General features: G+C 40.1%; 2 protein-coding genes across 6 annotated transcripts in view; one reads left to right on the top strand and one right to left on the bottom strand.

Annotated features, from left to right (window-relative positions):
* Positions 1-4,731, top strand: part of PHYHIPL (phytanoyl-CoA 2-hydroxylase interacting protein like) — a 133,947-nt gene extending 129,216 nt beyond the window's left edge. For all 5 annotated transcript variants that reach the window (XM_013955925.2, XM_013955924.2, XM_067299790.1 and 2 more), the window contains exon 5: positions 2,608-4,731. In XM_013955925.2, coding sequence (XP_013811379.1) covers positions 2,608-3,142 — 535 coding nt within the window. In that variant the 3' untranslated portion in view covers positions 3,143-4,731. The remainder of the gene's footprint in view (positions 1-2,607) is intronic.
* Positions 4,732-4,768: 37 nt separating this feature from the next.
* Positions 4,769-11,796, bottom strand: part of FAM13C (family with sequence similarity 13 member C) — a 135,661-nt gene continuing 128,633 nt past the window's right edge. The window contains exons 19-22 of the mRNA XM_067299788.1: positions 9,518-9,613; positions 8,116-8,315; positions 6,429-6,530; positions 4,769-5,620 (exon numbers count right to left, since the gene is read on the bottom strand). Coding sequence (XP_067155889.1) covers positions 5,497-5,620; positions 6,429-6,530; positions 8,116-8,315; positions 9,518-9,613 — 522 coding nt within the window. The 3' untranslated portion in view covers positions 4,769-5,496. The remainder of the gene's footprint in view (positions 5,621-6,428; positions 6,531-8,115; positions 8,316-9,517; positions 9,614-11,796) is intronic.

Raw genomic sequence — 11,796 nt, 5'->3', positions numbered from 1 at the left:
AGAAGAGGAGAGAGAGGAGAGAGAGAGAGGAGAGAGAGGAGAGAGAGAGGAGAGAGAGAGGAGAGAGAGGAGAGAGAGAGAGAGAGAGGAGGAGAGAGAGGAGAGAGAGGAAGAGAGAGGAGAGAGGAGAGAGAGGAGAGAGAGGAGGAGAGAGAGAGGAGGGAGAGAGGAGGGAGAGAGGAGAGAGAGAGAGGAGAGGAGAGGAAAGGGGAGAGAGAGAGGAGAGAGAGAGAGAGAGATAGGAGAGAGAGGAGAGAGAGGAAGAGAGAGGAGAGAGGAGGGAGAGAGAGGGAAGAGAGGAGAGAGAAGGAGGGAAAGAGGAGGAGAAAGAAGAGGGAAGAGGGAAAGAGGGTGGAAAAGAGGGGGAGAGGGAGAGAGAAAGGGAGAAAGAAAGAGAAGGAGGAGAGAAGGAAAAGGGAGAGAAGGAGAGGAAAGGGAGAGAGAAGGGAGGGAAAGGGGAAAAGAGGGAAAGAGAGGATAGGAGAGAAAGGGGAGAGAGAAAGGAGAGAGGAGAGAGAAAGGGGAAGAGGGAAAGAGGAGAGAGGAAAAAGGGGAGAGAGAAAGGGAGAGAGGAAGAGAAAGGGAGAGAGAGGAGAGGGAGAGAGGGAAGAGGGAAAGGGAAAGAGGGAGAGAGAGAAAAGGAGAAAGAAGGAGAGAAGGAGAGAGGAGGGGAAGAGGGAGAGAAAGGAGGGGAAAGGGAGAGAGAAAAGGAGAAAGAGAAAGGAGAGAAGGAGAGAGGAGAGAAAGGGAGAGGAGAGAGAAGGAGAGAGAGAGAAAGGGAGAGGGAAAGGGGGAAGAGAAAGGGAGAGAGAGAAGGAAAGAAGGGGAGAGAGGGAGAGAAGGGGAGAGGAGGGGAGAGGAGAAAAAGAGAGGGAAAGGGAAAGAAGGAGAGAGAGAAAGGGAGAGGAAAGGGGAAGAGGGAAGAGGAGAGAGAGAAGGAAAGAAGGGGAGAGAGGGAGAGAAGGGAGAGAGGAGGGGGAGAGGAGAAAGAGAGGGAAAGGGAAAGAGGAGAGAAAAGAAGAGAAAAGGAGAGGAGGAGAGAAGGGAAGGGAGAGAGAAAGGAAAGAAGGAGAGAAGAAGGAAGTAGAGAGAGAAGAAAGAAGGAAAGAAAGGGAGAGAAAGGGAGAGAAAGAGAAGGAGGGAGAAAAGGAGAAAAAGGAAGAGAAGGAGAAGAGAGGAGAGAAAGAGGAAGAGAGGAAGAGAGGGAGAGGGGTAAGAGAGGGAACAGAGAGGAAAGGGAGAAAGGAAAAGAGAAGGAGAGAGAAGGATGTGAAGGAGAAGGTGAGAAGGAAGAGAAAGGGAGGGAGAGAAGGAGAGAGAGAAGGAGAGAAGAGGAGAGGAGAGAGGGAGGGGGAGAGGGGAGAGGGAAGGGAGAAAGAGGAAAAGAGAGAAGGAAGAGAGAAAGGGAGAGAGGAGAGAGAGAAAGGGAAAGAGAGAGGGAGAGAAAGAGAAAGCAAGAGAGAGAGAAAGAGAGACAGACAACGAGGCAACATTTCTCGTGGCTAGCATGACACCTCAAAAAGAAAAGCAAAGAGAGAGATCTAAGATTCTCCCACAACCGCCTCTGTTTCAGTCTGTTAATGTACATAGACACGTTCCAATGCGCCTAACCAATCTAGTCCTCCGCAGGACTCACAAGAGGGAATGTTTTAATTTCTGGAACTGCCACCAGCGTAGGGCACAGGTTCTGAGGAACTTCCTGCTATATGTAAAATCTCAGGTGCTAAAGAGGATTAAATAGGGTGTTTGGGCCTGTTCTCCTAAATTTAGCAGCCTAATGGTGCTGAGTGCAATCTGGGATTTAGGGGTTTAAATATTCACTTACTTGTAATGCTGAACGTTTCTTTTCACTGGAATCAAACTGAGCTCAGCTTGCAAAAAAACAAAGTTGGTCTTGTATATTTTTTCCCCTTAGAACTAGTGTCTGCAGGAGCTGGATACCAACCAAAGTGGAAACTAACCAAATTGCCTAATATTCTGCGCTCAGCTCTGCTTCGATTGAAGTCAGCAGTAGACGAATTAGACCTTAAATTATCATTTTAGGGAAAAAATTATAGCAGGCAGTACATTCCTTCCTATAAGTTCTCTGAAAAACATCATTCAGAAATAACTTTCACTGGCTGTTTTCTATATGAAATACATATTGCCTCTGCTAAAAATGTGCATTAACAAACAGGATGTTCAGCACATTGAGATTCACTTGTAATTTTCAACATGTGATTAAGTTAAATGTGTTTATTGTTAGAATTGTAGTGGAAAGCTAAACAAATCAGCTAATTAAAGATATGGGTGGTTTGGGGGCTTTTTTGTTTGTGCTGTTCTTTGCCTTCATATCATACCCATACAGCTCACAGCTGGCAGAGGAGCCAGACTGGAAAAGCAATCTTTTTCCTGTAGCATACGTTGTTCCAGCTCTTTCTGAGGCTGGGTATACTTGATTTTTCTTATGCCTAAGATCACAGTTTTCATTTTAACAGTTTTTCTTTGTGTGTGTGTCCCTTCAGTACTGCTACCAAACAGCATGTGGTCCTAACTTACTTACTTACCTTTTTTTTTTAAAAAAAAACCTGTGTTACAAAATAAACAATACCAGTCATTCATTTGTAGAGAGCATCATGGAAATGCTATGCAGCCCTCTGTTAAGGATAACAGTGGCAGCCATGGCTCTCCGATCAGTGGGAAGCTGGAAGGCATCTTCTTTAGCTGCAACACCGAGTTTAACACTGGGAAGCCACCACAAGATTCACCTTATGGAAGATACAGGTTTGAGATTGCAGCTGAAAAACTCTTCAACCCAAATACTAACTTGTACTTTGGAGACTTCTACTGCATGTACACAGCCTACCACTACGTCATTCTCGTTATCGCCCCTCTTGGATCACCGGGAGACGAATTCTGTAAGCAGCGCCTTCCTCAGCTAAATATAAAAGATAATAAATTTCTGACCTGCAATGAAGAAGATGGTGTAATGGTTTACCATCATGCCCAAGATGTTATTTTGGAAGTAATTTACACTGATCCTGTGGATCTCTCTCTTGGCACAGTTGCAGAAATCACTGGTCACCAACTAATGAGCTTGTCTACTGCAAATGCAAAGAAAGATCCTAGCTGCAAGACCTGCAACATCAGTGTTGGACGTTAAAGCTTCCCTCATTACTTAGGAGTCTTCAAACCTCTGTTGTCCATTTCCATAGTCAGACATTCTCTTCAGAAGCATGCACATGCCGCTGTCACCAAAAGCAAACACATGAGTTTTCAAAATCTTCAATAGCGTTTTTAGTACTTCTTCTCCCCCTCTTTCCCTTCTGTTCCCCCAATGCTTTAAATGATTAGAAGTCCTGGATTTCGTTCTGGCAACCATTTATACCTAGATGCTGCAAAAATTGTTTTCTCTTTCTTGCCAAACATAACAAAAGTCCTATATAAACTGCTTTAGCAAAATAAAAATAACGGCTTATAAACGGTGTTTAAATATGCATTCATTTTAACTACTGAACAAATACTGGGATAACTCCAAACAGCATGAAAGGTTGTAATTGCAGCATGATTTAAATCTCAAAGCCTAGAAATGTCAGCACTTCCAACGTGTTGTTTGACAGTGTTATTTATGTTATTTATATTAGCTAACTGAAAACAGAAACTGTGTCTCGACATAATAAATATAATAGAAAAATATTTTATTTGTACTGTTGTATAAAATATTATACAATCATATAGAATATATAGATTACATTTTAATATCAATTGTATACATGTCATGAAATCATTTTCCCTTATCAAATATGTAGTTTGTAAACTTCAAATAGCTCTGTATCTGTTCCTGTTGCTCTAGATGACTTTAATTAAAACAGATTTACGAAGGAGACCATTCTGATTCATAAAAGCTAAGTTATAAATTATTAAGTCAGTACACTGAACCAACAAATCTCAGAGAAATAAAAACTTTTTTTAGTGGTCATACTTTTTCCTCCAAATTACTTGAAAATGTGTATTTTTTTCAAAAACATGCCGAACCACTACATACAATATAGATACAAACATGGTTGGTACGTAATAGGCTTTATAAAATGAAAATTTTCTTACCAATATAGAAAACAGGTTGCTTATACTATGTGATCAATACAAAATGACAGTTAAAGCAAAAGACTAAACATGATTCAACTTATTCCACTCTTCTTTTTAAAATTTTTGTGTTGCTTCCTTCCTTTATGTATGTCTGGACTAGGTATTTCCCAGAATCCCTGCTTCTGATTTCCAGTACAAAAAATGCTGATAATCCTTCTGTTTATAGATTGCTTTTCACATAAATGGTCTAGCACAAAGAGTGAAAAAAAAAAACACCTCCATAATATTACAAAGTGTAGTGCTCTGAAATTTAAGAAAGATGCATAATTCCAATGGAAAAATATCTTTTTTATAATCTTATTTTTTGTAAACAATAAGTAAAAGTCTAGCGTTCCTCACCAAATAACTATGACACTCAATTATATACCGTGTATTTTATCTATCCAAAATATCTTAGCATAATGCAATAATCATCTAGTCTTGTTTTAATATAGATATGTGGCAATTTGTAACACAGGAAATACTTCAACATTTAACAAAGTGCATGCTTCTAAACGAGCTTTGGTAGTTAGAAAAGTGAATGTTATAGCATCAGGCAAAATAAAGTGCAAAGTTTAATACAGAAATAAAAATGAGCATGTAGTTGATCTATTTACTGAATTTTAAGTATCATAAGCCAGGTCCTGTAAACCACAGCAAAAAGGACAGCATCCAGTACCTTTGTTTTACCTCTTCCTGGTAAATTGTATCATCTGTTTTGTTCTGCCACACACTTTTTCTCATTTCTAAAAAACAATAGTTCCATTTGGCTGTCATCTTCCTTCCTTGTTTTTTGCATAGGCAGCATCACTTTGCTCTGCTCCAAGAATTTTAGTCCAAATCCTGGCACTGGCACTGGCTCTGTGTATGCACCTTCCTTTGAAGCTACTGCAATTGAATGGCAACTCTATCTTGACAGACAGTTTGTTTGTTTAGGCTAATGCTGCTTTTAAACTAGTAAATCAGCACACTGAGAACTGACAATAGTTGTAAATTTAATGTTAATTCTTGTAGGAAATGTGTGGCACATTACTGTATACTAAGATATAGTAAAAACCAGGAGAGCATTTCCTCACACTTTTTTAAAGTAGAAGCAAGGCAGACAGAGGGTCTGCAATACTTCAGTGTCCTTTTAATTTCTAACATTTTCACAGTGCACTTCAAGGCTTTTTCAAAAGGAAAAAAAAAAAAAAAAGACTATAGTCCACTCACCCGTGCTTAATATTCTTGCATATTGCTGTCCTCTCTCATCCCAGCAAGTATAATTGGTAAAGTGCATCAGAATCTCAGTGTGTCAAATAATTGTGCAGCAGACCAAGACCTGTTAAATTACTTCCCTTCTTTTTTTTTTTTCCCCCCTCTAGAGAACAATACCACTGCATTGCACTCATTTCAAATCGTTTTGGAGATATCATGCTTACTGATGAGAACCTCTAAGAGCCTGATTTTGGCTTTTGTGTGCTTGTATTCAGAGTATTCCTCTGCCATTGGTACCCGATCTTCTTTTTGTGGACTCCTATGAAAAGCAAATAAAAGTGCCGTCACTTTTAATGACTAAGATGAGAAACAGTCTTTAAAATTATTTCTGCAACAATTAATTAATGAGGTTTGTGTTGGATTTATTTTTAACTGTAGATAGATAACTACAGATAATTTGACAGGACCAAAACTCTAATAAACAGAAATAAGAACAGGATAAAAATACCAAGTTTTTCATAAACCAGGTAATTTTCTTTCTTGTCAGCTATTTAAATGCAACTGCTTTATTCTAAAATATGGAGAGATGCTATAGCACAGAGCTTTAAAAACTGTTACCAGTATACCACATGCCCATACCCTTTGCAATTTTCAGCAAATGAGCTTGCTAAATGAAGGGAGGAGGATAAAAGAGGAGTCAAAAAATAGCCAGTACTTATGGGTGAAAGACACAGTGGCTTCTGCTTATGTATTTGGCCTTAATAACACGGCCCAACTGTCAAGAGTAGTCCCTGCAGATAGATTGATATCTGCAGAAGAACTTTTTGGCAGACTCCCTTCAGCTCAGGAAAGGCCTGGTCTGGCAGCCTGGATGGTTTATCCCCATTACGGGCATGTCCTGAGAGAGCCCCAGAACTGGCAGCTCCGCAGGGATGCCCGCACCCTGGAGGACCTGAGCAGGGAGATGGTCATCTCCACAGAGACCAGATGCCTCCACATTACCTTCCCGTCTCTGGCTGCAGCTTCTTTGGCTACCTCATACATGAGAATACCCGGCTCTGCTAGAAACAAACACAAGTCTACATAGGCGAACAAAGGAGACAGCCGTTGTCAGTTTGGATATTTACCTTCCCGTCTGTTTATAGAACTGTTCCTCAAACTCTCTCAGAGCTTTGCGAAGCCTTTTCTTATCTGCTCTTGTTTCTCTGAGATGTTCAAGTAGAACAGGCCTGCAAGAGAGACAAGCACATTAAACCCCCATGCCTGGAAGCAGTGTAAAAGCTGTGGGTCTGTGTTATAAGCAGTCTGCTGCTCTGGGCCACGGCTGGCATGGATCTCAGTGCCCCAAGGAATGCCATCACGTCCCTCTGCATATGAATAGAATTGGTACCATCACACGTGATAAACAGTTGTGCTCTTTCCCTTTTATTAGTACCGGTTTTTCCCCCTTCTAATAAAGTGAAGGCAGGGAATCTATGAAAAACATGTGAGGAAAAGCTTTCAGGACTGAGTCTTGTTAGCAGTCTCAATTCCACCTGGAGTTAATGGAGTTGACAGGGCTCAGCATCTCATAGGAGGCATTTTGCATCTCTGTAACTGAATTAACAAAGTCAGTGCAATATCAACATTGACGACCTGCTCCTAAAAGCAGCTGCTACCAAATATTACCAGGATTCAGTGGAACTGGTACTGGTAGCCAGAATCAACTTTTCTGGATAGCATATTTTAGCTGATATTTGGAGGATAAGGGTTTTTTTTTAAAGCAGCAAAAGAATTCTGTTATATTCAGCTGGTATTTTTTCATATTAACACAATGCACAGAAATGTCACCATAGAATTTGCGAGCACAATATTGCACATATATTTGAGTTACATGGAAAAAAAAAAAAGATAGTTTTATTTTCTCTCAGTTTTGGTAAAGCCTAGTCAATTTATGCATGTATGCGACATCAGTGAAAACACAAGGAACATACAACATCCCTTAAGCTATGAGAACATATCTGTTCCTAGGATACATATTCTTAAACAAATTTCAGGCTGAGTGATATCAGCCCATGTGCACTTGTCTCATGCTAAAATTTCTCATCTGAAATTCTTAAATACAAATCAGAAGGAGGTTCTTGTTTTGTTTTTTAATGGTGAGAGCTGTTGAACTGGAGTGAGGGTTATTATATTTTTCTGGGCATCCAGACACTAATAGTCTTATGCAAGGAAGACACTGATTTTACACACATTGAAAAACCTCCCATGTGACAATGTAATGCTTGATCCTTCACTCAGATCACCTGTTACTGCTAGTGGGAAGCCGTTGCCTCTGAAAACATTTTTGCGCAGTATCAAGTTAACTCAACTCATACAATCAATCACAATGCATATTTAGGAGCAGACTATGCTGCCAGGCTGAACTGTTTAATGATGTGCATTGTTTTGTGATTGATTTGTAAGAATCTAAGTAGCTAGATAGATATCTAACTTTTTTCAAGCAGTAATAGGTAAGTAAGTAAGTCGGCATATCTTTTCTACTGTGCCATTATATATTATCTACCTCTCTATATATGTAGTTATTTCTCTTATCTGTTTATATTCCTTCACCTTTTTTTTATGGATTTGGCACAGGCTCATTTGAATGACTATCTCAAACCACAGGTATGCTGACCAAGTAACAAGCATTCTCTGCCTCTTTTCTCCCATAAAAAAATCATTGGACTAGTTCTTTGGTTTAGAATACCTTAATGCAGTAAGTACGGATCATGCTTAATTTACAAATTCTCCATAAAATTCTTCAAAACATTCATAAAAAAAGACAAAACTCACATTGTTGCCTCATGTAAATTGGACATAGACAAGGCTGTTTGTCTGAAAACTTTCTTTTCATCCAGCGGTGAAATATATGCAGGCTCACTCTCCTCCTGGGAGTAACACAGGTGCTCATCGACAGGAAGGCAAGATATTGGACTGGATGATAACTCATGACTGCTTTGAGAACGGTCTTCATCTGAGTCTTCCTCCTCCTGCTTGTAAAATGTAAAGCATTATCAAATTAGTCATTTACATTACAACACTAGCAATTAATAGGCTGAATAATAAATTAGACTCTTGTCTCTTGGATGTATTCACTTAAATAGGTCACAAATATTAAAAGCTCTACCTAGGTTTTGAAACTGTTCATGGGAACCTTATGGGGCTCACCGAGTTACTGTGTATTATTCAAAGGCTTTTATAACTAGTAAAGGTTTAGAGAACAATCTCCATTTATGCAAGCACTAGAGTCTTGCTGGAACTGGTTGTATGCCTCTTATATACCCACTAGTGTTTGCATTATGTCCAAAAATTAAAGCTATAACATGATCTAGAGGCAGAGATTCTACAATTGGTTTTATAGCTACAATTGCTATCTACCAAAATAGAATGATATTGCTGTCTTCCCCAAACTCGTACATCCTCAAAAGAAAAGTTGGGCTTTTGAAACTATGGCTTACACAGAAAATTCCATGGACCGAAGCTCCTTCAAAGTAAAGCAAGGGAAATTCAGTTAGATCTTGAAATGAAGTTTGCATGTGCTTGTGTGTGTGTGTGCAAAGATTTAGATTGGAATTTAAAAAAAAAAAATCTAAAGCTCCACTGAAACCCAACAAGACAAAAGAACATACCTTTTAAAATCAGCCCAGGCTCAATTACTCTATTCTGTACAAGCCTCTGTGATTAATATTTTTTTGATAGAGACACGATAATTAACTCAAAACCAGCCAGATTCTACTACCTCTACTCACATTCAGTGAGACCAGTACTATTACAGTACATTGATATATTATTTATCAAAGTATTGCAAATGATCTCTGTGCTATATGATTAATAAAAGCATTTTCAACAAACCTATAGAAGATAGATACAGTGACAGTAGAGTGTTTTATGAAAAGCGAGAGGTTTCATCTTGTGTTGGATATGTTAGCCATAATAGAAGACCAATGCCAGCCTTTGATCTCTTGCCCAACCACTTGAAGGGATTGCCTCAGAAACTGTTGCATTTCATTATGACCTCTGGTCTGCTTGGAAGTTTATACAGAGCATTTGCTTTGTTTGAAATATCAGCACCCTGTTTTAAACCCATGAACAGATTCTTCAAATATTGCTAATTATATTGCCACCAAACAGGTACAAACCAAATGCCATTATAGGATGTCTTCTTGACAATAGATAAGAATTCCTTCCAACTTACAATTGTTGTGATCAAAGATGGTGTTGCAAGAAGTTTCTTGATAATTCTGTATCTGTCATACAGAGGCTTCATAAGATTCTTTTCTTGTTTAGTTACCTAAAAAGAAATCATAATAAAATACACTCCTCTGGAAGAGGAAACAAACAAACAAAATCTCTTCTCATTTGCTCCTGTAGAGCTGAGAAGAGTTTGGCCTCGTGTGTTTTGCTTCCATAGATATTCCAAGGCAACTGTAGTGTGAGCCATAGAAGCGATCATGTATTTCTGAACTGGAAAATGCAAACCTGTTTTCTAATGGAAAATATACAAAGTGGAGTCTTCACTTCCTTGAGCCATTCCATCCAGGCAGAGGGTAAACTATCTAAAATAGTAAACTATTCAGTTCTCATCCTGAAGATGCTAATACAGTCTTAAGGTACTCCTTCCACCCTGCGTTGCACTGGTATCTCACAGACTGCAATAACGGAAACAGTCTAGGTACAGTAACATGATACTCTGCCTAGGCCAGTATATTCAGCTTCCCAGCAGGATGGAGAGCTCTGACTATACGGCTGCCCCGCCGCAGTAAGTGAGCTGGCCCTGCTGTGCGCGTCCCTCCCTCCCGGCACTGCATTCCACCGCCAGGACAAACCTGTTCGTTTAGTTTGCTCCATTATGCACCTGAGCACTAGAAGTACTGATTTTAAGAGCCTAATCCAGCTAAAAGTATTTGCAAATACAAAAGTACTGTGAACCTTATGGAAACTAGTTGTGCAGTAGACCAACTTACTGTATTAAGGAAAAAAGAGCAAATCCCACAAGAAAAACAGAACAAACTGTTCCTTAAAGATTAAATGTCAATATAGGATCATTTGCAAACTAGTCCACCATCAGCCTCTGTTCCTCAACTTGTTTCTGCCCATCTGTCCCCACTGGGCATAATGTCTCTGCCTTTGGGAACTCCAGTTGCCCTACTGCATTGAAACACCCCTACGCATGCTCAGATGAATGAACACAGGGCAGCTTTGAAGAGATACAGTCTGGTTGACAGAAACAGAGAAAGAGCCGGAGATCAGGAGTTAAAGCAACAGTGGAGAAATGCAGCTTGCTAACATCTGCATGTCTGTCTAGCCAAACAGTTAGGGACTATTCCTAGAGCACGCTCCACTGAAAAGTGTCAAGTCTCTCCTATTCTAGCTAGTGCACTCCCATTCTCCAGTCTTCACATTCAATTTGATTGCAATAGATGGGAGTGCCAGGAGCTGCCAAACAAGCAAGAATAGAGTCACTTCTGATTTAACCCTAGTTAGCTCCTTCTCTGTCTGATTTTTGTTCAGGTGCGTTTTTGGAAGGAGATGGTGCTCATCCACACTGTATGCAAACATACTCACCAGCAATCTCCGTTGCATTTCAAGGCTGCTGTATTTATAACACAGAAAATGCAGCAACTTGATAGCTTTTTCTGCTGGTTTCTTTCTTTGTGGTCCTAAGGAGGTTTGCACAATAACTGAGACAGCTTGTCTAGGACTGAATTTTGCTATTTACCAAAAAAACAAAGTCTTTGTATAAGAGGCTAAGTTACTGATTGTTTTTTCTGCTGATCCAGCCTGGCACCCTCCATTAAAATTAACCTTTTGCTAATGATGTGGAGTGATATTTGTTAAATGACAAGGCGTGTCATGGGTTGCTAGTTCAAACACCTAAAACAGTGAGTCTTGAGGCCTCAGCAATCAGCGTTCAGGTATTGTAAAATCCATTACCTGCACTGGGACGACCCTTCGACAGCAGAGAGGTGCCTGTTCTGCTGGCTAATGTCACTGTAACGCCTCTGCCTGGGCACGCACTGACCTGCTTTCTGCAGGCCTTACAAACCGTGTGAGCTTCCCCGGCCAGTGAAGGGCCCAGCAGCTTTCTCCTTCCTGGGCCCCTGCAGCGCTGAACTTGGCACAGAGCCTGTGCTTGCAACTGAACCTGGGCCTCACTGTCCAGCTGCTTTTGCTGCATGCAGGCTCTCCACCCCTTTCCCAGAGGAAAATAATACATGAATACAGATAAAAAGATTAAAATTTGCTCCTCTAAGATACGTGATAATTCAAGCAAGTAACTCGGACTGTGAGGCAATCTCCGGATTGCTTGTTTATTTTTTCCTAACAGCAAAAGATGTAAAAGTCTAGCCAAGTAAATACCTAACTTCATTTCTCTGCTTAAATTCCTAGCTGTCCCTGAACTTTCTGTGACTTTAGATCAGAGCTGTTGGGCAGATCTAGGATTCCTTCCTTGCCATTTCTTTGTGTCGCAGA

This window comes from Apteryx mantelli, chromosome 7 (assembly GCF_036417845.1).
Source record: "Apteryx mantelli isolate bAptMan1 chromosome 7, bAptMan1.hap1, whole genome shotgun sequence".
Taxonomy (NCBI): domain Eukaryota; kingdom Metazoa; phylum Chordata; class Aves; order Apterygiformes; family Apterygidae; genus Apteryx; species Apteryx mantelli.
Note: the sequence above shows the minus strand (reverse complement) of the source record. Positions and strands in the feature narration are given on the sequence as shown.